Consider the following 27,364-nt stretch of genomic DNA (forward strand, 5'->3'; position numbering starts at 1 on the left):
AGTAGACTTAGTTTCTTTATTATTTGTTTTTAATGTGTTTTTATTTACATCTTAACCTCGGAACAGCCGAAGCAAATAAACCTGTAAGCTAGAATGATCAATGCAGGGGTGTATACTTACTTTTGGACCACTCTGTATGTTGTAATATCCTGCACGTCCTTCTATTTACAAACATAAACATGTGTTTTTATTTGTAAACAACACCACATGCGTTTCTACTGCAAGTTACTATAAGAAGTAGACAACAGAAATCATCATCACCGGTCGATCATGTGATGGAAGAAGAGCACCAGTGCCACCGCTACCCAGGAGGATATATAAAATTCGACGTATCACAGCAGCCGATATCAGTCCTGGCTGATCACTCCTACTCTCTTACCTTGCACTGGAGCTTTGAGGTCCACGGCCCACTTAGCTTACGGTGGAGCTATGTTGGGAACTTAACCCCTCCCTTACATTGATGTGGAGATCTGAGAGATTCCTAACTGCAAACCATCCAGCTTGCTTTGGAGTTTGGTGGTTTTCCTTCTCGTTTAGCTTGCAGTGAAGCTTTGCAGAGTCCTACTTCTCTTCGCTTGCAGTGGAGCACTGAGAATCCTAGCCCTATCCCTTAGCTACCTGGGCCTTGGGACATCTATTTAATCTGATTACTTAGAGGAAACCGTATGTATCTGTGTTACATTGTTTTATAAGTGAAAGTTTATAATAAAACTGCTGTAATATAAGTTACACTGCTATAATAGGTCCATATGCTAGCATATGATTGCTGACATCAAAAAGTTTCTAAACATGGGGCAAATTTCGCTTCGTTTTTAAAGGAAACGGCGTTAAAGTGTGAAGTCAATTAACAGCTCCCAATAGTAAACAACGGTTCATAGATCACAACTATTGCATGTTTCCAAAGATAAGTAATTAAGAAAGGTATTCGAGGTATTCGAAAGGTATTGGAGGTCACAGTGTTCGTTTATACCACACATAAATTTCGGAAGACGGTAATCCATATTTAGGAACATTTTGATGTCAGCAATCATATGCTAAAGTGTGGAAGTCTATTTGAAAACATGACACTTTGCACTAGGTTGGAACATTGAAGACCCAATAACCTCAAATGTTGATTAGTTTAATTCTCTATGTTAATGTAAATGTGTTTCTACAAGCATAATTCCACTTGATTGTATTATTTCTGTAATATTGAACATTTCCATTTACTTTCCCGTAGTAAGCCATTGAAGGAACTCGACATTTGAACACCCTGTATCTCGGAAACAAAACAGCATCGGACCCATGTTTATAGGAACATTTTTACTTATTTGGATGTCCGCAATCACCTCGTCACTTTTGGCCATGCATTTATGTCACGCCCTATATTATGTCACACCCTATATATATAGTCTATGTGTGTGTTTTCCTGCGGGAAAACTATCGAACCCCCCACTCAAATAAGGAGTATTCCTAACTCTCGAAAGATCCGTCCCCATAGCAGACAATCCCTAGGACCAACCATACTCAAAACACGACATTTATACGAATTAAAATAACGAGACACACACATAGACTTCACACCAAAGAAACAATTCAATATGGCACATCAAAATATAGACTACATGAATTTCTTTGAAGACACCTCATTTTATTTATTTATTTATTTATTTATTTATTTATTTATTTATTTATTTATTTAACAATCTAACTCCAACAGGGACGATCATCCCCAATTATAGGAGCTTTTACTACAATTGATTTGCAATTTAACTTATAGTTAAGCAAAAAGAAAAAAAATACACATAATATACACAAAGAATTTTACAAAAGAATATAAAAAATAATAATCATAAATATATAAATACAATTTTACATACACACATTTATATATTGTTTGATAAATAGTTTATATATAAATACTTCGCCTTCACACATATAAACGTACGTTCTACACTGTTTACATATTTACCTTTCATATACATTCAAAATTTGCAGCTATGTATTAGAATTAAGTTATATTTTTAATGCGTTTTGCATAATAATATTGTACTTGTTAACATTGAAACTGAAATCCAAATCATGATTTCTTACCATGTCATTGTAGTTGCTTAATATTCTGAACAGTGGTGAATTTTTATAACGGTTCGTCTTAGGTATTTTATTTACGAAAAAGTTCCGTGTTCTTAAGTTACATTGACCTGCATTAAAGTAAATCTGTTTTAAAATGTCCCTACTTTCAATGTTTCCATTCATAAGTTTATAAAGAAACATTTGTTCATGTAATCTGCGCCTTTTATGTAACGGGATAAACTGAAATTCCTGTAATATTTCATTATAAGAAATTCCCATTCTATACGATGAAAAATTATACTTCTTATAAAAAAGGAAACGTAAAAATTTTTTCTGAATATTTTCTATTTGTCTCTGATAAGAAGTATAATTCGGTGACCAAATTATAGACCCATACTCCAGTTTAGTTCTAACAAGATTATAATACAACAGTTTAATAGCCTCTAAATTTGTAAAGTTTCTTGTGTTTCTAATAACGAAACCTAGTTTTTTATATGCTTCTGCCATAATAAGTTGAATATGGTCATTAAACGACATCTTACTATCAAAAACAATACCAAGGTCTTTAACTTGATGTTTCTTTTCGAGTTCAACATTATTCAAAAAATACTTGTAGTTCTGTATGTTTTTATAAGTTCCAAACCTTACATAATGACATTTCTTTACATTTAGTTCTAAATAATTATCTTTACTCCATTCAAATATGGCATTTATATCTTCTTGTAAATTTTTCATATCACTTTCTTTTGAAGCTATTTTATATAATTTTATATCATCAGCATACATTGTACATGTAGAATATTTTATTTTTGCTGGAAGATCATTTACATATATAATAAATAATAGTGGTCCTAAATTTGACCCTTGCGGTACACCTGAATTCATATTATAATAGAATGATGAAGCTTGTCTATATGCAACATATTGTTTCCTTTCTGAGAGATACGAGGCAATTAAACGTAGGAAAGACCGATTAAGTCCAAAGCTAGATAATTTGTTTAATAAAACATCATGATTTATTTTATCAAATGCTTTGGTGAAATCAAAATATATGCTATCTATACATTTTTTGAGATCTAAAGCCTCATATATATCTTGAGTAAAATTTATAAGGTTGGTAATTGTCGACCTACCTGGTATAAAACCATGCTGATTTACACTTATATAACTTTGCACATGATTAAATATTCTTGCATATATTATATGTTCCAATATTTTAGCTGGGGCACAAATAATGGAAATAGGTCTATAATTATCAATCATCGTATCATTTCCTTTTTTAAATATGGGTGTAACTCTTGATGTCTTCCATATATTCGGAAATGACTCTTTCTTAATAATCAAATTGTATATGTAACATAAGGGATATCCAAGAATATCCGCACATGCTTTAAGTATATAAGGAGGAATACCATCAACACCGCAGGATTTCCTTGGTTTCAATTTCTTTATTGCTGCTTGGTATTCATCTACTGTAATTAATTCTAAAGTAAGTACTTTATTTGCTTGCATATAATTACTATTGTCATCACAGTTATAGCTAGGCTTAACATTTGAAAACACAGACTTAAAATAATTGGCAAATTCGTTAGCTATTATCTTATTATCTGCTAATTCCTTTCCATTCACAGTCATAAGTTGCGGACATGATTTTTTATTTTTATTGCATTTAATAAAGTTCCAAAATGTGCTAACATCACCTTTGATATACATCTCTGAATTCTCTACAAATTTTTTATATGCTTTAGAGATCATATCTTTCAAATTTTTCCTAATTTCTTTAAATTTGCTTAAGTTATAGACCGAATTCTTTTTGTGTTTTCTGTGGTACTCCTTTAATTTTATCATCTTAATTATATCATTAGAAAACCAGCATGGATACAAATTTGAGGAACTACAATTCTTTTTTGGAACTTCTTTTTCGAAAATATTATATATGGTTGTATTGAAAAAATCTACTGCTTCGTTTACATCATCTATATTTTCTATCATTGGCCAATTAATATATTTTAATAATTTATAAATTTCATAAAAATTAGCTTTCTTAAAATTTAAAATTCTAGTTGTAGTTTTATTAACATTTTTTTTAACAATTGTATTCATAACTTTAATGTGAAGAACAGGGTGATGAACATCAGGATTAACAAGACAATTTTCTTCATTGGACACTTGTACACATGGTAAATTAGTTATTATTAAGTCAAGAGTCCGATTGTTACAATTCTGAATATTATTTATAGATTTTAAATTGTTTAAATTTATAAAGTGTTGAAGTGCTCTATAGCTTGGACCCCCTTTCATTAAGTCATAATTTGAATTAGTTATTAACGGCAAATTGAAGTCGCCTACAATAAATAAATTGCCATGGTACAAATTACCGAAATCTTCGAATATTCTGAAAAACTTGTTATAGGAATTAACACTAGACGAAGGAGTAAAATATACACAAATAAACCAATATACTTTCCCATTAATTATTAACTTTATCAATAAATGATCAAAGTCATTTGTTTCAACAAGTCTTTCCTCTTTTGACATTATATTTGCATTTATTGCAATGATAACTCCCCCTCCTCTTTTCATACCAGGTCTATCACATCGATACACATTATATTGCGCAGTAAATAGTTCAGAGTCAAATACACCATCCTTCAACCATGTTTCTGTTAATATAATTACATCATATTCATGTAAACTAGCTGTAAGATTAACCCTAAATTCATCACATTTCGTATTTAGGCCCCTAACATTTTGATAATAAATAGATAAAATATGAGAACTATCCATTTTACATCAGAGTTGATATATCCTCATTTGTTTTAATTACAAAAATTTTTCTATCTTCTGCAAATTTTCTAAGTTTAATATTTCCCGAGTAATCTACCCATAAAAATGCATAATTTTTTCTTTCTGTAGTTTCCTGGCTTGTCCAAATAAGCGCTTTCGATATGCTGTTAAACTATGATTAATATAGACTGGGAGATTATTTTGAAATCCTATGTTGTTCGTGTTTAAATTTCTCTTAACTTTCCGTTTTTGCATAATTTTGTCTTTTATATCACGATTTACAAATTTTACAATAATGCCCGGATATGTCTCGTTTGGATGTTTCTTTAATCTATGACACGCATCAATGTGTTCTAGTTTCACTTCAACATCAAGCGCTTTTCCCACATTTTTTACAATTTCACGCGGATCTTCATTCAATTTGTCCGGAACACCATAAATTTCTAGTGTATTTCTTCGCCCATACTGATCGAGTTCGTCCAGTTGTAACTGAGTATCTTTTAGTTGTTTTTCCAATAATTGCACTTTTACATTCAAAGCTTCTACTTTATGAACACACTCATTCATTACATCAGCTTGTTGTTTTATTAATCTAGAATTCTCATCCAGTTTTTCGTGTGCAAGGTCTAGTGACTTTCCTAATTCACGCTCAGTCTCAAGACTTTTTTTCTTTATTTCCGAGATCTCAAATTTCAATTCTTGTAAGAGTTTATAAACATCTAATATAGTAGGACAATTTTCCCCATCCCCTAAACTACTTTCACCTGCCATACTGTTACGCCTTGATTTCGAACAGTTTTTACACCTCCATATCTGATTTTGGTCCTTCAGAAATTGTATATCTTCTTCCTTTAATTGTACACATTTTATATGCCAGAAATTATTACAGTCCTCGCATTTAACTTTAGTAGACACATCTTGCCTCGGAACACTTTTCATACACTCGCCACAGGTGCTCATTTTTATTTTTATATTTTGCACGAGTTTCAATGTTTTTTTACTTGTATTCACTAAAACAAATACACTTCACTCGAAAAAATTGTAACAAGAGATTAAGAAGAAGAAAAAAAAGAAAAAATCGACTTCGGTATGCTCCTTACATATTTATCTGGCAACAGTTTTATTATCGAACGTCTTTTGTTTGTTTACATCGATAGCTCCTTATCTAACGAGATATTATGCAAAAATAATGTATTTCAGCATTTATATTACAGAAATATATAATGTTTTATATCACTGATCAAGTCTAGTACTTACTGTGCTTCCCGAGTCCACTTAATTTTCACTAGGAGCCTTAATTCCATTATGGTTAATAAATATTACGGAGCCGAAGTCGCTCACCACTTCACTCCATCAGGGTTTCCAACCTCCGATTTTAAAAACAAAAGATAGAAAAAAGTTAAAAATGTCGGTGTTGTCAACTTAGAAATTATTTCTACATAAGAAATAAAATATTTTTACTTGCAAAACTATTTGTCAATTACTGTGTATAAAAATGGATTTAAAATATTTAGCCCCTACTCTCCCGTGACGGCATGTCTTGATCACTGGAAAACCAGAGGCGGTATTGCATACCGCCACATACCGTCTCACTTCGACCACTGGATTCAGCCTCATGATCCAAAGCCGAACACCCGAGACCATTCGGTTATTGCCAGCGACTCTTCCTCTGAGCTACCACAGCTCTCCTAAGAACTATTGGCCATATGGTTTGTTTCACGTTCGATTCCCGATGAGAGCTCCTGTGGTTCGAATGTCATGTTAAATTGTAGGTGCACATTTCACACAGCTTTGGTGCTGAACGAGGCACTCAATTCCGAATAAACCAATGTACTGACTTTCGTATACATTTTTCTATGACGAATATATCTTCTAAGTTATTTAATATAGCTACATCAATCTAAGAAGTTGCACTTGTTCACTGTTAGTATTAATTTTAAACTTCATTTAAAAAGTAGTATTTATGCCAAGTTTCTAGAGAAATTGTATAATAAAAACTTTTAAAGTACGTATTATTCATTTTTGAATTTCTTGGAGTAGGCTTTATTAAGATGTCTAAGATGTTATTCTGTTTCGTTTTTTTTTTTTTTAATGGAAGCTTGTGTCAAGTGAATCCTATGTATTTTTGCGCAATATTACTCGTAGATATTTCCTTGTTACGTGAACATTCTTTTTTCGTTTCTTCTTTCTATTTAAAAAAAGACTCAGAAATTGAGGCTATTTAGATTATTTCGGTCTCCGTCGAAGTATTTCAAACATTTTCCTTGAACTCAACACAAGTAGAAAATATTTGTGGGAGGCATGATCTAGTCTTATTACATTTGTTTAATTAAATATTTTTGATATTTATTACATTTCAAATCCATGTTTTATGATGTCTCACATTTCAAACTTGAAACTTCTCTCTTTTTTTTTTTCACCCGACAGGTGAAGAATGTAGAGAAAACGCACCATATCTTTGATTCAAAGTATTCATAATAATTACTCCCAACTTCTTACATTGATTTAAAAAAAAAATGTTTCTGAAATTTAGAAAATATGAAATGAAGTCTGTAGTTTTAAATCCCACGGCTATGTCCCTTAAGCTAAAGAAGATGGATGGTTAATGAAAATGAATAAATTAGGAAATAATTGATGAAATGAAAATATAGAAGGAAACGAGAGAAACCCGAAAAAAACAGACGGACATGTTGTTGTCCATCCACCACAAACTAGCATGTTTTTGAAATTAAGGAATTATTAAAGTTTACATCGTAATTTACTATTACAATTATAAACAGCAATAATATTATGTAATTTATTAGAATCTAAACGTACTGTTGAGAATTTCTCTTGTGGCCTCTCCTTCCAGCTCGATTACAAGTAGTGTTGCGTACTCATACGTTAAAAAGTCAACGAAATCTTTAAGTTTTACGTCCCACGGTTATGCCGGTTAGGCTAAAGGAGACTGTGATGATGAGTAATGAATGAAATGGTGGAATGAAGAAAGTGGGAGGAAACGGGAGAACCCCGAGAAAACCCACGCACACGGTGTTTGTCCACCACAAAGTTCACTTGGCGGTGGCTGGGATCGAACCCGGAACCCCAAGCACCAGAGGTGAACGCTCTACCACTGAGCCACAAAAAATCAACAGTAGCTGCGTGATGGGCCTATCTCAATCTACAGCAACAACTACCCTCACATAAATTATTATACATCTAAAGCAAATTTCTCCTACGACGTGAAATCATCGGTGTCATAAATAATAACGGAACTGAGACAAATGGGGCAATCCACATTAGAAGTAACTTAGTGTCGGGCACTATGACCATGATATGACGCATTTCGTATAAGTAGGGCTAAAGTTACAAGAGATTTGAAAATTGTAAAAGACTTGATTTTTGAAAAGCACTTACATAAGTATGTAATACATGGAAGAACTTAAAAGTATGTTTTCCAACAGATGGAAAAAAAAATCCGAATGCCATTTACAGCAATTTGAAATCTCAAACTGTTCTGGAATGAAAGGCATAGGTAGAGATTGCAATACTGCTTAAAATTATATATTTGTGGGAAATTTGGAAAAAAAAAATATATTGTTTTCCTTTAGTTTCATATCGAGTAATAGTTTTTGATATTTGTAATTTCAACAAGTTCTTGTAAACGTTACCACCTATCTATATTCAATGTCTTTTTTATTTTTATTTTTTTATTTTTTATTCATTTATTTTGTTTATTTACTTATTCATTTATTTTGTTTATTTACTTATTTATTTATTTTGCAATACATCACTTTGGACAAAATGTTAAAAAGCTTCAATCACAAATAAAGAAAAGGTGTTTCAACTCGAAAAATCCAAAACAGTTGACTGATTTGTGTTTGTGCGTGTGTGTGGAAAAGTGAACCACCAAACTTCTAAATACAGAAAACTACCATATATTAAGTCATAAGTTGATGTGTAGTCTCCTTACTGTCAATAAAAAAATGTTGTAAAGCATTTTCTGGTTGATTGATATATTTTTTCGCCCATTTTGCGGAGTATCCGCAGTTACCCCACCACTCAATTCGGCGAATAATTATAATCGGCGGAACAAAGAGATATCGCTCTCAACTTGCTAGGCTGTTTGGTCTCGTACCCAGATCTCCCGCCCTGCAACTAAAGCACCTAAACCATCAGCTATCACGGACAGGATCTATTTTCTGTTTGTTGTTTTTTTGTTTCTGGAGCCTCGTCTAACCAAACGTTATCTGGTAACTGTTTCATGCCGCTTGCCTACCATCTTTTAAGTGAAGATTACTCTCCTTTAAACCAGTGGCGGATCTAGGAGGTAAAATATGGGGGACCAGCCAGTATCAAGACTATGATAGGTATATATAAACTTTAAAAAATATATCAATAATAACTTTAATTATTTTGTTACCGAAAAAATTGGGGGGCCTAGCCCCCAGGCCCTGGCCTAAATGCACCACTGCTTTAAACGATTAGTTCAACTGTAAATTATATCATTTACAGATCTTACTGCACTGCTGTGGGTATACATACGGAACAAAGCTCGAAAAATACAAAAAACAAAAGTCTGATCATAATTTCTTGATATTTTGAGTTTAAGGTGAGTATAAAATTTTCAGCTGAAAACGGAACAGATTGTATATATATATATATATATATATATATATATATATATATATATATATATATATATATATATATATATATATATATATATATAAGCAATAAAATATAAACAGCATTTAGCATTTAACTTACAATATAGTAGGACATGCTCGTAAGAAATTTCGCGTTTAAATTTCGTCTACCTACATACACTTTACTTGTAAGGACTATATATTTGGAGAAGTAAGAATAAATATCAAAATTAGCTATAAAATGGATAGAAGTGCAAAGAATGTAGCTAGGATTGCTACTGGTGCTGACTTATGGGGCGTTTACACTTGGTCGATTTAATCGCACGACTAAATCGACTCGCTGCATTTGCCACTAAATCGAAGCAACTAGGCCGAATCAGATCGATGGATGTGTTCAATTATTTCAACCACAGAAAATAGAACGTCTTTCAATTCAGTTGCCAGTCGATTAGTCGCCTTCGATCAACAAGCGATTAAGTTGAAGTCCCGTTTACACGGTCGATTAAGTTCAAAGTGACGTCAATTCAATTGAATCGAACGCAAATCGACTAAGTGTAAACGCCCCATTAGCAACTCTGAACTTTTAGGCTTACCTTTGGCCTTATCAAACGCCCTGATATCAGACTCCCCCTCCTCTCTATCTTTTTTTTTTTTCATCGCGGGGTCTAGTAATTCGATACTTATGAAAAAAGGAAAGACATGTTGAAATTTGTTCAACAAACAAGCAACTGCTGAAACCTCTGCTGCCTTTCGAGCAATAGTACTTCGAACTATAGATCAAATGTTTAACGTAGGGAATTTCAGTTCAATTCTTGCCTCTTTGTTATTATTAATTACTAATACCTTTACAGTAAGTAAAAGTAATGAGTGTTATTCACTTCTTTCACTTACATAAAACGCGACAAATACTACTTTTTTCCAATCTACTGACGGGACGGCCGGGACACGCCCCTAAAACGAGACTGTCCCGGTCAAATCGGGACGAATAGTCGCCTTATTCATACGCTAGCATAGAAGCTCTAGCCTTACTACAAAGCTAACAAAACACACGGATTAACATCAGAACTCCAGTTGACTCGAAACTAATGTTTTAAACTATGATTCACTGTTGTTTTGATAATATCAACTGCATATATATTCTGAATTACCCTTTAACGACGCAACAAAGCGTGAATGAATTGTACGGTTCGTAGGTTCAGTTGATAGGGATATCGTCTTTAAATGTCAATGGGTAATCATGTCCGGAAAATGTTTACATGACACAAACGATAAACAAACGCATTTATTCATAATACTGTCCTTGAAAATACCAGTCATCATGCAAGTTCACACATGAATTACCGAAGCAAATGATGTTTGTATTCTTCTACTCTGTGGACAATGATAATGAACATTTGTCATACGTGAATTACTGTATTCTTTTGTTTATGTATATCATGTATTTTGTTTATGTACCATTAATTAATTAAATTATAACATAAATATTGTTGCCCATGCTACAACATAGTAAATCTGATAGGGAATGATGTAAGAACAATAGGAAAAAGATGCAGAAGTTTTATTAACACGTGCATGGACGTGAGTACAGAAGTAAATGCAGAGAAAACTAAATACATGGAAGTTCTTTGGGATTGTAATATGGCAAATTATGGAAGCGTTAAAATATCAAATAATACTTTTGATAAAGTGGATACTTTCAAATATCTAGGATCAATATTAATAGACCAAAACCATATTCACCAAGAAATTAAATGTCTTCTGAAAGTGGGAAATTTGTGTTATTATTTACCTCACAATATCCTGTCTTTGTGAATTCTCTCAAAGAATTTGAAACTTAAATTATGTAAATATGTATGTATGCCCATTGTGCTGTATGGTTGCTAAATATGGTCGCTTACTTTGAGGGAAGAACGGAGACTGAAAGTGTTTGAAAATAAAATCCAGAGGCGAATATTCGGACCTAAGAGGGACAGAAATGGAGAACGGAAAAAACTTCATAACGAAGATTGAAGTGCATAATTTATACCGTTTACCATTGTTACGGTCATCAAGTCTAGGAGGCTCAGGTGGACAGGTCATGTAGCCATAATTGGAAAAAGTAGGACCACTTTCAAATTTTCAACGGGAAAGCCAAACGGAAAAAAAAAACCGTTAGGAAGACCTAGTAGCAGATGAGATGTCAATAGTAAGATGAGTCTCGCTGAAATAAAAATGTAAAGTAGAAAGGGATCCAATTAGATAAAAATAAAACCTAGACAGGTTTCGCGAATATGAACCTTAGGGTTCCATAGGCCAGTGGTTATCAACGTATGTGTCGCAACACACTGGTGTGTCACGCAGTCCTCTGAGGTATGTTACGAAATTTTAGAATTTAAAAATCATGAAGAATTTAATAATAATTAGTTAAAATCAAGACAGACTGTACTAGTCAACTCCTCTAACGGCAGCAATAATGCTTAGTGCTGTATAGAGTCATTGTAAAAATTAATACGTTTCACTATTATAATACAGGGTGCGGCACGTAAAACCGGCCCGTAAAGTGAACACATAAAATGAAATGTAATGTATTGAATATGACTACTCACCTTCACAGCAGGTGCTGAAAGTGTCCTCCGCCCACTTCAACACACATGTAAGCACGATTGAGGAGATTCATATATACCCTTGTCAGTTCTTGTGTTGTAATGCTATTGGTGACATCCTGGATCCTGGTCTTGAGTTCTTCAATTGTGTGTGGATTTGTTTTGTATACTCTTCCCTTTAACAGTCCCCATAAGTAAAAGTCACACGTGGACAAGTCTGGTGACCGAGGAGGCCACAAGCCTTTGCTGATTGTCCTCTCTGGTGTAAACATCTCATGCACAAGAGACAATGATGCAGCTGATGTGTGGCACGTTGCACCGTCCTGCTGAAAGTAACATAACTGACGCTCCTCTTCGGTCAAGTGTATATAAAACTCCTCCAGGATTCCCATATACACGTCACTGTTCACTGTCGTCTCAAAGAATATGGGCCCAATAACGCGTGTGGCGGAAATGGCACCCCAAACACCAATCTTCTCATCATGCAAGGGTACCTGGTAGAGACCTGCACGGGCCGGGCCCAGCCCGAGGCCCGAAGCCCGGCCCGGCCTGCGGGCCGTGCTTGGGCGGGCCGACTCTGTTATTTCTTTGGGCCGGGCCGGGCTTGGGCGGGCCGACACTGTTATTTCTTTGGACCGGGCCGGGCTTGGGCTGGCCGACACTGATTTCTCTTCAGGTCGGGCCGGGCTGGGGCCGATCAATTGCAATTCTTTAATAATTATTGACTTTCGTTAAACGATAATTGGAATAAAGCCAAACGTTGAAGAAGTGTATCCGTGAAAAATGTTACGAAGAATGCAATAGCTATTTACAGTTTGTGTTGCTTAGTGGCTCCCTTTCACTATAGAGGATTGCAGGCATTATGCGGTAAATTGAGCTCTGACCTTGACCTTCACTGAACTCAAAATATAAAAAAAAAAGGGGTGGGAATGTTTTGCCTGTCGCTAAACAATATTGTCATCTTCACTTTATGCTAAAAATCAATTAAGTTAGATTTTTGTTGCAGGGAATGGAGTTTTTGTTCTCTCGATGACAGGCAAAGTTCTAGGAGGCAATAGTACCATTCGGGAGGCAAGCGTCAGGTTGTGAACCAAAGTTTAGAAAATGTTTCTGAGGTTAGGTCAAATTTAGTACTAAATTTTGTGAAAGATTCGGGCTCGAGCTAATGATTTAAAAATTTATCGGGCAGGGGTCGGGCCAAAAACTTTTAAAATTTACCGGGCCCGGGCCGGGCCGGGCTCGGGCCGAAAATCTCCAAAACTTCGTTCGGTACGTTCGGGCTGGATTGGGCTCGGGCCGAAAAATTCGGCCCGTGCAGGTCTCTAGTACCTGGTGGATTGCGTGTGGATTTTCTGTCGACCAATACCGGTTGTTTTGGGAATTTACGTACCCAGACAGGTGGAACCACGCCTCGTCACTCATGATGAGCATTAGTGGATCCAAGAAACCACTGGCAACATTGCTCAACAGCCATGAACAGAAATGCACCCCCTTCTGCAGGTCAGGCTCCTTCAGTTCTTGCACAACACCTATCCGGTACGGTTTTAACTTCAGTCCCCTTAAAACACGTCTGCAACTTCTCTCACTCGCATGAACCTGTTGACTCAATCTCCTGGTTGACTTTCGAGGACTTCTTGTCATTATCTCCTCCACCTGCATCTTTAATTCAGGTGTGCAGACAGATGGTCGTCTGTTCCTGGGAGCATTTTGAACCGATCCTGTACGCCGCCATTTTTCAATCAATTCCTGAATGGTGCTTTTTGCTGGCACAGAACGTCCTGGAAATTTCTCCCGAAACAAATTCTTTGTTTTCACAAAAGATCCAGTGAGAATGAACCCTTCAACAATGGCAACACGCTCGGGTATCGAATACGGCATTATCACACACTGACACTCACCCGGCTTAACACAACGAGGTCTTTTTCTCAACTGGTTTCGACAAGTTTCACTGGCTGCGGCTGCACGTGACTGCTGCAGGTCACGTAACATGCCATCGACACGCCATCTCTTGGTAGGAAGGTAGATTATTTAAGTGTTGCCAAAAACACAATATACCAGAATATTACGACGGGCCGGTTTTACGTGCCGCACCCTGTATCTGGCTAAAAGTCAGTAATCGCATTTGTCATATAGTTCCGTAACGGGCAAGAATGCTGTATATCATATTTGTCTATTTTTGTGGATATCATTGATACTCTCAACAGATTAACATTAATAAACATCTTCCAACTCCACCGGCATTTCATTTTACTGTGGTGGACCGAATACGCTTTTCTATTACATTATTATGGCACTCATCATAATATAGGGTATATCGTATATACGTACTGCATTCTATGCTTTATATTTTACAGTATGATGTAGTAGTAACCTATGAACTTTAAATGCACCATACTACGGTATAAACATGTTTTGTTGCTGTAGAGTTTTAATATACTTTTTACTGTTCTTATAGGTTATTTCAGTTAATTCGATCTTTCGTTACTACGGTCAACTTATTCCTTGATTAGAACTTCCTAGTGGCCATGTAGATAGCGTAAATGCCTTTGACGTGGGAGATTATTGTTTGATTCCTGACGAAAGCTCATGTGTTTTTTATTCTACGTTAAGGTATAGGTCGACATCTTGTATAGCCTCGCTGCTAAATGGGATGGTAATCTCAAATCCAATCCAATTAGTCCGGATTAACGAGATTTTACTGTGAAATAATAAATCTCTTACTTCATATGACTAGTACGCTTCATTTTGTAAAGGTAACCAAGAAAGTTCTGTCGCTTTTTGTGGCCGTTCTGTGTTCCATTGACTCTCACATCGTGAGTTGAATACAAGTTGGGTCGATGGGTCCCACATGATTTGATTACGGGCAAGAAAGAGCGCGAACAGGCACCTGTGTTTCTTTGCTATTTCGTCTGAGGAAGGAGCCATTTCTGGACAGGCCGTAGACATGTGATGAGAAGTGGGCCTGTACGAAGCTCCGCGGCGCCGTCATCATTGGCCAGCGTTTCCAAAACAACAGTGCACCAAAAGAAGGCCCTCCTGTGTGTTTGATGGACTGCTCCCGGCATTGTGCATTAAGAACTGCTACCTGCTAATCAGAGCATCAATACAACTGTGTACTGTCAGCAATTGAGCCGTGTTCAAGAAAAACTCAAAACTCTGGAGCCAGCACTTCTGAATTGCAAAAGGGTCCTCCTATTACAGAACAACGCTAAGCCCCACGGGAAAGTTGACCAGGGATACCATTCTACGCCTTGGATGGAAAACACTATTGCATCCGCTTTACGCCCCGGACATTGCACCGTCCGATTATTACCTGTTCCATTCCTGGGATAATCATATTAGAGAACGCCAGTTCAAATCCCTAGTAGAGATGCAAAATGCACTTGATACCTTCTTCGCTTCACGGCCCACCAAGTTCTACCGCGATGGAATGCATGGCCTTCCAGAACGTTGACAGAAGGTCGTCGATGCTGATGGGGACTATTTTTGATCTTCCAGGTACGTCTTAGGTGACATATCGATGTTCGAAGGTGGTGGATGAAAAAGCGATAGAACTTTCTTGGTTACCTTTAACTGTAGTATCCTGCTGTTGGAAAAAGGCACTGACCCACTTTTTTAATGTTGTGTTAATATTTACTTAATTAGAAAAAGTAAATAAGAGAAAAAGAAAGGGTATATGGGATGTAAAAGAGTTTTATATAAATAAAAAAGTGAAAATCTCAAATTATACTGTGAAACTTTGGGAGAAAGAAGATCAGATTAAACTTTATTTTTCAGGTATTTCGTACAAGGTTTTTTTTTTCCATAAAATTGCGGTAGCACTTCTTCCCATTTAATTTCGTGTAAGCTGCTGTTTGGAAGGAGTTTTGTTTGTTATTTTAGCGAACACCAATCAACATGCAATATCCGCTGCCAACGTATGCTGCTCGGAAGCCAATAAGTGAGGCTGTCCCATACCAATTGGAGCCAGAAAGAAAGAGAGAGAAGAAAAAAGATAAAAGAAAACCTGTAGCCCGTGGTCGAAGCAGACAGGGCACGAAGAAAAGCCGTTAATCCCTCCAGCTGTTTGATAACATTTACCTTTACAACCGAGATTTTTCCACTAGAGTGTGTCCTTGATCTCATTGAGTAATATTTTACCCTCCTTAAGAGTCTTCATCCCGGCGAAATTAAAATACCGCTAATTTTACAGTAATTATGTGATATCTTCAAATAGATAAAAGATAATTGAAATGTGGAACAAGAGCGCCCTAGACAATATTATTTTACATGAGAAACCGTTATCACGACTCACTTATGTGCTTTCGATTTCAAGCCATTTAGAAACCGTGCATTTATTTTCGCGTTTCTAAATGGCTGCAAACGGAAAGCTACTAAGTGACTCGTGATAACGGTACCTCACGCAAAATAATATTCAAATTCAGTTCAAATAACTCAAATTCAGTCCAAAAAGCATCTTCCACCTCAACTCGCAACCCGACATCCAGGTCTGTAGTCAGTCATCTGCAATCCGTCGTGAGAAAGGTTGCAAACCACAAACCACCGACACAGGATGCAACCTACCAGTTGAGTTGGCAATGATGACCATTGAAAACTGAAGTTGTGTAATGGCCCTACCCCAAAAAAATCACAACTAACCAAATTTTAGCGCAACAAAAAAATAAAATAAAAGAAACGAAAACCCAAGCTGGAAATTAAAAAATTAAATCCTTCACAGTATTCAGTTGCACCAAGAGAACCTTTTCATACTTGAAACTGGTGTGATCTTACTTCCCACTAAACGTTAAAATACCTCTGATATTGATCATATATTTTGCACTTCGACTATATAACTAAGGTTTACTGTATATTTTCGTATAGCTCAATACACACTTTAAATTCCCAATTCTACTTAAAAGAAAAATTGTCAGATTTCGACTTCTACATTTTATTGAAGAAAACATTTTATGAGTTTATACAAAGACTACAACTGTATACTGAACAATATTGATTTAAAGTAAATAAAATAAACTTTCATATTGACGTGTCTACAAGTTATGATATTTGATTTCATTTCTAACAGAAAATCTAGCAACATGTATTTAGTGTTTCCATTCTTCTAATGCAACCAAAGCTTTGACTGAATCAAAACATTTCCGAAAAAAAATGTTGACATTTGAAAATCATTATTACTAATAACAAACTGACATTGAACAGACATATTTATAATCAATTTTCGTTAAACAACTACTTAACAGCTGGTAGGTGGGCTAGAACTTTTCACGCTTACTGTTTCTTTTTATTTCACTTTTGTGTCTTTATACAGTGACTTCGGCGGCAGGATTTCCGCACATTTTTCATCTACCTGCACTCTATGAACGGAGCATCTCTCACTTTGCTATGTCATTTTATTTTATTTACCATAGACATAGTTCGACACAAGAAAAGTACTTGAATACACATAGTAAAACTTAACCTACACCTAGCCTAACCTACTCTAACCTAATCTAATCTAAACTAACTTAACCTACGTCAAGAGAAAATTTGTATTACCACCCATATAACATTCATAGCCTCACATCACACCTGAGGTACAAAGACGTAAATAATGTCAACATTATGGATCAGACAGAACTAAAATTTATATATATATATATATATATATATATATATATATATATATATATATATATATATATATATATATATATATATATATATATATATATATATATTAAAAAGTACTTCCAGACGAAATTTGTAATTACGGTATTAAATATTTTATTTCTATTCTCTCTTTTAACAGGATTGAATAACGTCCACGAGCTATCGAAAAGAAATTCTGTTGCCAGAAGATAGGTACACACACAAAGTTTACCTGCACCAAGATTTCAAAGTAAATAGTGATACGTAATTGGGAATCTTAAACATTTTATTCGGCTTTTCTGCTGACAAGCCAAAATATGTTTTATATTTTTATATTTGTTAGGAGCAGTATCATTGTTACATCAGAATAAACTGTCGTTTCTGCCGAAGTATTTTTCTACTGAATTACATGGTCGAAATATTATTAAATAATATTGGGAATAGGCTTCCGCTCACAAGACGCGCAAGTCTTTATGTTTGAAACCCCTTTCCGACTCATTTGCGTAGGATCCGTCGTTCACATGATAGCAGTGTTGTCAACAACCTCTGAAGAAAATAGGCTAGATGACCTTCAGAAATAAGCTTTTTTATGCAAAAAATGGCTAGATTTTTTTTTTTTGCTAGCCGTGGCTAGCACCCACCCAAAGGGTTACGCCCTTTATTTGGGATGTGAAGTCACTATTCACTTTTGATTCACTTTTGATTTGGGGGTATTTTCGAGGGGCAAGGAGGTTCTATATAAACTTTATAATTATTAAGTGCATTTAATTACAGGTCATTATGGCCGTTAACCATAAGCATCAGGAAAGGTTAGGAATTCATTGTGACATTAGTGATAGCAAAGCAGTGATGCAGGATGAATCCATGAGGTGCACTTGACAACACAACACAACATAAACAGGATTAGAGAGACGAATGTAGGTTATCTTCTGTCCAGGGGCTACTCTGGACGCAATGAAGACGAGGGGGAGCCCTATTAGTATTGGAAGGTCACAGTGCAACATATGATGGAGTGATGTATGGGGGTGGAGTAGGAACGAGAAAGTCTTCTAAAAGTAGTAAATCGGGACTATTTGGCGGAAGAACATGATGATACAAAGTAAAGAGCAGGGAGAGTGGAGAATGTCGGAGAGTAACAGAGGGCTTACGAAGAGTGGCTTCGTGGTGCATTGAATCAAAGAGTAGTGAATGGTGGTTCTGGAATCGCTTCGCAACGTACCTGAGCCGGAGATCTTCAAGATGATAGAGTATGTGCCGAAAAGGCGTTCGCTCGTATAAGTCTCTGGTGGAGCTTGGTAATTTTATGCGAAACGCAAGGCGTAGGACTACTCATCCACTATTACTTAATAGATTTTTGAACTGCTAACCTATAACCCATATTGTAGTTTTAAACAGTTTTTTGTGTGTAAGATTAGAAGTGAATTATAGTACAATTTGAAATGTTGAATTTTATTCGCTGAAGACTAACAAGTAACATACATAACTTTAAATTACAATAAAATCCATCAACAACTCATCTGATTTGTGAAAGTCAACAGCCATATTATCAGTTCAATTGAAATAAGGCATCACCGATGACGTCGCAGCTAGCCGAGGCACTGGAACTGGCTTCACCATCGTTGGATTGTGGATTGGTTGTGTAAATTGCCATTGTCCCAATTGTCAGTAGTGCTTCTTTCGGCAGGTCATAATCGTTACAACGCTTCTAATTTCTTCGTACACCCACACGAATCGTCATGATTGCATTGAATGTTTTCAAGCTAATCAGATATCTTATTTGTTTCCTTTAATAAACAAAAACTATCTCCGTCGCTTGAAGAACAAAACAGTTACTAAATTTGTATTTAAAAAACTCTCATTCTTGTAACGAAATGCGAAAACTGAAATAATTGAAAAGTAGCAAACGGAGCCGTTACATGAGCGACATTAAAATTCTTTCTCAGTCAATAAGTATTGTTAAGTATCTGTAGTGGGTGGAGAGAGAAGAACCCACAATGATTTCTTGCGTAATAAAACACCTTCAGTCAAGAGAAATCAATTAATACGAGTATATATAATGACAAATAGGCTTATTTTTTAAAACAGCTACATTTGATTTCCAAAGAATAAACGTATTTTAAAATTAATTTAACGGCTAATATAAAAAAACAAAGTACCAAAAGAGTTTTATATTATAAGCTATATTTAAGGCTATAAGCATTTCGTACTTTTCTATGGCTAAATGCCTTTCCAAATAGGCTAGATTTAGCCAAAAATAGGCTAAATTGGCATCACTGCATGGTAGACTGATGTGATCGCAGTTTCTACGGAAACTAAATTTACGTTGTAAAATAGCATGATAATTTCAGACACGATCACTAAACCAAAATTTCGAGGTTAAGAACACACTAAACCACAAATTTAGTTTCCATGCGGAGAGGTAGAGCACAACAACCTAATTTTCCATGTATCACTATGAACCATAATAAATATGATTACTTACTTGATTATCTATTTGCACCGATTTTCGTAATAAAAATCTTAGTAGTGCTTTAAAAAATTAAGTTTACCAAACTCCCTCCTAGGTTACACAACGAACATGGCGGATGACTACTAATCGACTTCCCCAAGGAATTCGTTGCTCTGGCACTCGGCTCCACCGTCCATTGAGCGTTTAATCACAAACCCAATTACCTATTTTGATTTAGACGACCACTAACAAGTTCACATTAAATTCAGTAAACTCTGAAGTACTTATACTCACTTTCTGCACAATTTTTGGACAAGGAACTGAGTCTGATATCTGATCTCGAAAACGGTTTTTAGGAAAAAGACAAAGAATACCAAGGAGAAGAGAGCTAATTGGTTCTTTAGTGATGCAACAAAAGGATAACACCTACTATCCATTTCATAAAGATAGGCCCCTGACTTCGAGGTGCTGCTGTGACGTCCAGTCAAAACTTATACTGCATTGTCGTACCTCGTTGGAATTGTTGGAATGTTGTCTTTTCAATACTTAAGACATACAAATTTTCTTTGTACTGTATAATGAGAAAAAAATAGAAATTAATGAAAAAGTGCGTATTTTTTCGTATTTTTTTGGTAAATCAATGTTTGTAGGACTATATCTCGAAAAGGAGTTAACATGAAATAATTTCCTGTGCAAGATATGTAGATGCATATATTACCTGCAAGTTCTGAAAATTTCATTACTCAACACGTAGTAATTTTCTTGTTATTCAGCAAAAAGTGAGACATCATTATCTCTGAATTGCGGCGGTGTATTAACAATCTGAAAAAACTTTTAGAAAGATCTTAAAGTAGCTTTTTCAACCAAACTGTTTTGACTAGTTTTAAAAGATAAACAATCACAAATATGACATTATGATTTTCTCTGCTTTGCGCCCTTCGCTATCGCAGTTTATACGGAGTGCTACGTTGCCACATTTTCCTGACGCGTATACACTCTCAGCCGGACGGGTATTTAAACTTGTTACGCACTGTCCGTCACTTTTTAGAGATATTTTAAAAATGTAATGTCTCCACAAATTTTAAACCAATTTCTTAGAAATTAACAGGATATACAGTAAATGTACCAAGTGTTCAAAATTAGAAAAGCGAACTCTTATCTTGTTTGGATTTGCATGTGATGGTCCTCGAAAATTTGTTGCTTTTTGTCAGTTCTTCACTTATTGCACGCAGTACAAAATACACTTGCACAGAAACAAAAACACGCACAAAGTTTATTATATGATACAACCTTAATTGATATGTAATATTGAGTTTACACTTCACAGAAAATCTGTTTTCAGATCTAAGAGCTCCAAGCTACATTAGAATCTGCCTTTGAATAGGAATGACGCGTTTTTTTTTTTTTTTTTTTCGGTGCAGCCTCAGGTTTACTTGAAACAGAGTTACTATCTTGTTCACTCCCGGATACGCCACTGAGCACAGAATAATCAATGTCCTTACTATTAATTACTAACTCATAACCGTCTGAGTCAGAGTCATTCATCAGTTCTGCAATTTCATTATCGCTAAACATTTTGCCTCTTCTTTTTGTAATACCGCCGCTCGTGAAGAAATATCCACTTTTTTTTTTTTAATCAAAAAGGACAAGATATACTCACGAAAATATAAATGCCCGTTCGTCCGTCTCATTGCAATGAACCCATATGATATGAATGCGTGTGTAAGTTTTTGACGCCTACGAACCGAAGGGAAGTATTAAAGACTTAATCAGTGCGACGTGATTAGACGCAAATACAGCCCTCGTCACCTACTCATTGCATTGTTTTCTTTCGTTGAAAGAAAACAAAGGACCCATTCTGTGTTACTGTACATTCGGCAAGGGAATTGATCGCAGAACTTGGGTGAACACGTGATTGCCAAGGCACATTTCTTTTTAACCTTTAACATGTTCGTAAGCTGGAGAGTGTGTATACTGATAGATCTTGAGGTAGAAATGGAGCAATTGTTTATAAATATTAGGGAAGATAGCAGGAGCAGCGATGAGTCAACAAAGTCATGACGAAAGTGAATGAAGTAAATAGATTAAGAGATGAGTTTTTGGATGTGTTACTTCAACGTTTTATTTCGATTACATTGAGATGTGTACACTCATGTCCAAAATTATTGTCGCATATCTATAACTGTCTTCTTGTAAGAATATAATTTGATAATGATTTTGCAGGGTACTTTTAATACTGATACTATATGTGGAGTCGGGAAATGTATATTTGTGGTAAATTTCATAGGAAAAGAATACGAAAATTAGCATGAGTAAAACAAAATGTTGCTAAATGGATAAGAAAATTTTAGTTTCGTTTTATTGTTCTTATTTACTGCTCTTTTGACATGAAATTTTCCACATAGCTTACATGTCTTTGCCGATTATGCACATACTAACATTATAAGAAATACCAGGCGAATTCGTTATCAAATTATATTCCTACAATAACATATTTATAGACATGCGACAATAATTTTAGACATGAGTGTACATGCATTAATGTTTTTATGATGTTGTGAAAGGTTATAATAAATACTTTTTCCTATTACATTCTTATGAAGTAGGCTTCGCGCTACAAGCTTCCTGAACGCGACAACACTGCACGACAGCGTTGCCGCACTTCCATTTACTGTATGCTGTTTCTTCATATAAGCGCGGCGAATTTAAAGATTGGGTTGCAACATGCCTCACCGCTTAACGCAGAGAACATGTTGAAGTAAACATATTTTTTTAAAAAATAAATACTCTACCAACTAAACCCTTTTTTGTTAATAGTTCCAAATATTTGGAACACTAGACTTCCAAATTTTCGAACAGTATTTTGTACGTTTCTCTACCTACCATGGTAAAGGAGATCAGAGCTTCGCACATTTGTTTTAATTACACAAAAAATATCAAGTGATGAAAATTGAACTTTTCACAACTTACAGTTAATGGATGCATCTACATATTGTACACAGGAAATTATTTCACGTGATCTCTTTTCTGAGATATAGCTCTATAAACATTGATCTACCAAAAAAGTACGAAAAAATACGCACTTTTTCATTAATTTTTATTTTTTTCTCACTACATAGTACAAAGAAAATTTTTATGTCTTAAATATTAAAAAGACAACATTCCAGCAATTCCAACGAGGTACGACAATGCAATATAAGTTTTGACTGGACGTCACGGCAGCACCGCGAAGTCAGGGGCCTATCTTTACGAAATGGATAGTAAATCTCTACACATCGAAAGGAGCTGAACCAATGATAAGATCTGAAATGAATCTCAAACTAAACTGAGATTTCTTTACGCTTCAATGAGAAATAATTTCTGCCTAAGCAAAGGGATGTGCCAAGAAGACATCATGGCCGAATTTCAGAATGAAATATTGAAGAAATTACAAAATTAAATTTGAAAAGTTTCTTTGCGAAGATAATTGCGCAAAACGTATAAGAAACTACAAAGTGCGCACCTTTTGACCCAAGTAACTTAATACTAGGAACAAAATATGCAATTATTATAAAATATTATGTTATATGAAATTTTGTGGAAACTTACTATATTACTATATTACTATTTTGACGAAATATTACACTTTTAAAGTGAATCCTAAAATATGGTAATGATTTAAAATAATTTTCAATTTTCTTTTGGAGATAAACAAAAATATGCAAGTAGTTCAAAAATCACGGATCATGATACTTATACTAAGGTATAATGTAACAAGTCAAACAAGGTTGAGAACCACTGCCATAGGTTAAGGTTTAATTAGTTAGTTTGTTTGTTATTTACGCTACAACATTAGGAATAGCTGTCGTTTGCAACACATAGTCACGTGAAACTGTCTAGTCATGTTATTCGATTGCCAGTTCGATTAAGTTTTGAATCTGTTATAAATCGGCAGAGTATCAGAGTTGCTTGAGCGTAGAATATTTACTTTTAAAAAAAATTAGGAATAAAAAGACATAACTTGTAATGTATGTTACATTTGATGACATCAATAATTGCTGAATTCTGAATTCATTATCTAGTTTATGAATCACAACTGTCTGAACTAAAAAATTTGTAATTGCGATCTGAGACCAATTTTTAATTCAACAATGAAAAAAATATTATATCTATATACAAATTATGTGAATACTTTTTAATCAGTGTGTGTGTTTAACTTCTTCTAATAAGATACGAAATATAGAATCACATCAAATCATCTTTAAGTGAGTAAATCATTCCTTGATGAAGAAATGTAATAGCTTTTTAGATTTCCAAACTATGCTATGCATAAAACCGGAAGTCTAATAGAACTGTTATGTCCATCTATCAATAGGTACGAGAACAAACACGGTAAGAGACATCGAGAAACTGTTTTCTGGAATCGTTTCAGCGTCCCAAGAACACTTTCTCCCTCTATTCAAACCGAAAGTGGTAGAAATTAACTACTTCCGCCTTCAACATTCATAGTTATAGAGCAAAAACAGGAACACATAACGACAATCTTTCTATTTTCGGAATCGATTTAGCATCTAAAAAAAATACTATCTTCAGCCGCATCTCTTTGTTAAAATAGGAAGTGATAGAATCTCACTAATACTTCCATTTTCAACATTAATCTCCATAGAGCAAAACCGATAAAAGATAGCGAGAAACTGTGTTTCGAATCGATTCAACGTTCCAACAACAGGTTCCATCTACTCTGTTCAGCCTCTAGTCAAACTGGAAGTGGTAGAAACTATCTATTTCCAGGTTGAACGTTGATCGCCGAACAGCAAAAACTGTTAAAGAGAAATAGCGAGAACCCGTATGTTGGAATCAATTGATATTCCTCTTAAACAGGTTCAATTTCCTCCGATAACTCTCTACTCAAACCGGAAGTGATAAAACTTAACAATTTCCAGTTTCAACGTTGATCACCCTAGAACAAATACGATATAGGTACCGACAAATGTTTTCTTAATCGATTTGAGCTTCTCAAGAAAATATACTAACTTCATCCTCATCTGTCTAGTAAATCCGGAAGTGGTATAAATTCTCTACTACTTCCGGTTTCATTATGGATTTCCATAGAGTAAGAACGGTCAGAGATAACGAGAAGCAGTTTTTTTGCTACCAATTAAGCATCCGAAGTATATGTCCCATCTTCGACTTTAACCGGAAGTTGTAGAAATGTATTACCACTTACTATTTTAATATTAATCTTCACGCAGCAAAGGCGATAAAAGATAACAAGAAATGGCTTTTTGATAAGACTTCAGCGTCGCAAGAATAAGTTTCATTTTTCACCTATTCCTGCATTACAACTGGAAATTATATCATAGGTCTAGTACATCCAGTTTCAGTGTTCAGCTCCCGTAGTTTTGAAATGTGGTACCGTGATATCACAGTGTGGAACGATACAACGGTACATTTCCAAACTATGTGTCCGTCTGATTTTGTTTAATAAACACATCTTTACATTGGAATAAGAAGACTTACTTCGTGACAATCCATTTACGGCACACTTTGGGCCTTACCATGGTAGAAATAAGACATCTTATTTCTACCATGGGCCTTACCAATGAATGGGGAAGCTAGCAAAGTTCATGTCTCCTAAACAAGATTGAATTTTCTATCAGTGGTTTGAATTTAAAGAGTACAATGCTCTTTTCAGAATATACAGTGTATTACAAATTTCGTACTCTTATAATCAACACCTTTCAGTTTTACGTCCCACAGTCATGTCGTGTTGGCTCAAGTAGACGGTGATGAGGAATGAATGAATGAAGAAAGTGGGAGGAGACAGGAAAACTCCGAGAAAATCCACGCACATAGTATTTGTCCACCTCAAAGCTCACTTGGCGCGAACTGGGATCGAATCAGGGTTCTTACGCACCAGAGGTGAACACTCTACCACTAAGCCACCGCGACCCACTCTTATATAAAATCGAGATGAAGAAGGGAGCGCGGTACCCCAATGATGTAGAAGATGCCTAATTCTATCTCATAGTACGTGATTTTATGATGAGCAACATCGTTTTCGTCTGTTTTCTTGGGTTCTCCTTTTTCTTTACACGTCCTCATTGTACCAACTATTTAAATATCGCTCGCAGTGTCTCCTGTAGTCTACAGAGCATAATTATGGGACGTCAAACTAAAGGTTTTTCTTCTCTTAGAAGAAGACTTTTTATTGTTGTTGTAATCGAGATAATAAAATATTTTTTTGTAATTCCTTTTTCAGAGTTCTGACGAAAATGCAGCTTTTACGGGAAATTGAAGTTGGAAGCTTTTCCAATCTACCCCTTCTACGAGCAATGTAAGTACTATTTTACTGTCATTGACTTTTATGCAGTGTTCTCATGTTTTATTAAGTGATCTTCATGCAAAATGTACAAATAAAAAATGAAACTATTTACTGAAAATAAAAGACTGAAATATTGAAAATTAATTGGTTGATTCATTTAGTATGCCACTAGTGGCGAAACTTCAGTCAAATTTCTTATTTGTATAAAAACTTGCTTGTAATAGCCGGTTAATATTTATTTCCAGTAATGTTTACTTGAAAATATTGGATTCCGGTGTGGATACTCACTGGACAAATTGTTAAAGCTTTTTGCAGACCAGCCATCCTGAGTGAGATTTTCCTGGGTTTTTCTCATTCACATCAGGAAAATGCCGGGATGTTACTTAATATACAGGCCGCTTCCTTCCTTCTTCAATTCTTTATTCGTTCCCTTTCCTTGGATAGTGTGATCGCCGACGGACGTCATCCCTCACGCGTGACGGGCTAACATGGCCATCGATGCTGAGAGCCCATAAATCTAATTCCTAATCCTAATCCTAGTGACGGGCTAACATGGCAATAGATGCTGAAAATTCAGAAATCTAATTCCTATTCCTAATCCTATTGACGGGCTAACATGGCCATCGATGCTGAAAGCCCAGAAATCTAATTCCTATTCCTAATCCTAGTGACGGGCTAACATGGCCATAAATGCCGAAAGCCCAGAAATCTAATTCCTAATCCTAATCCGTGTGACGGGCTAACATGGCCATCGATGCTGAAAGCCCAGAAATCTAATTCCTAATCCTAATTTTAGTGACGGGCTAACATTGCCATCGATGCTGACAGCCCAAAAATCTAACTTATAATCCTAATCCTTGTGACGGGCTAACATGGCCATCGATGCTGAAAGCCCAGAAATCTAATTCCTATTCCTAATCCTAGTGAAGGACTAACA

The 27,364-nt window shown here is 35.3% G+C and overlaps 1 protein-coding gene across 1 annotated transcript in view; it reads left to right on the forward strand.

Annotated features, from left to right (window-relative positions):
- The window catches only part of LOC145663920 (follicle-stimulating hormone receptor-like), a 590,817-nt gene that overhangs the window by 404,054 nt on the left and 159,399 nt on the right, over positions 1 to 27,364 (forward strand). The window contains exon 4 of the mRNA XM_081730117.1: positions 26,365 to 26,439. Coding sequence (XP_081586243.1) covers positions 26,365 to 26,439 — 75 coding nt within the window. The remainder of the gene's footprint in view (positions 1 to 26,364; positions 26,440 to 27,364) is intronic.

This window comes from Thermobia domestica, chromosome 11 (genome assembly GCF_964235325.1).
Source record: "Thermobia domestica chromosome 11, izTheDome1.hap1.1, whole genome shotgun sequence".
Classification (NCBI taxonomy): Eukaryota; Metazoa; Arthropoda; class Insecta; order Zygentoma; family Lepismatidae; genus Thermobia; species Thermobia domestica.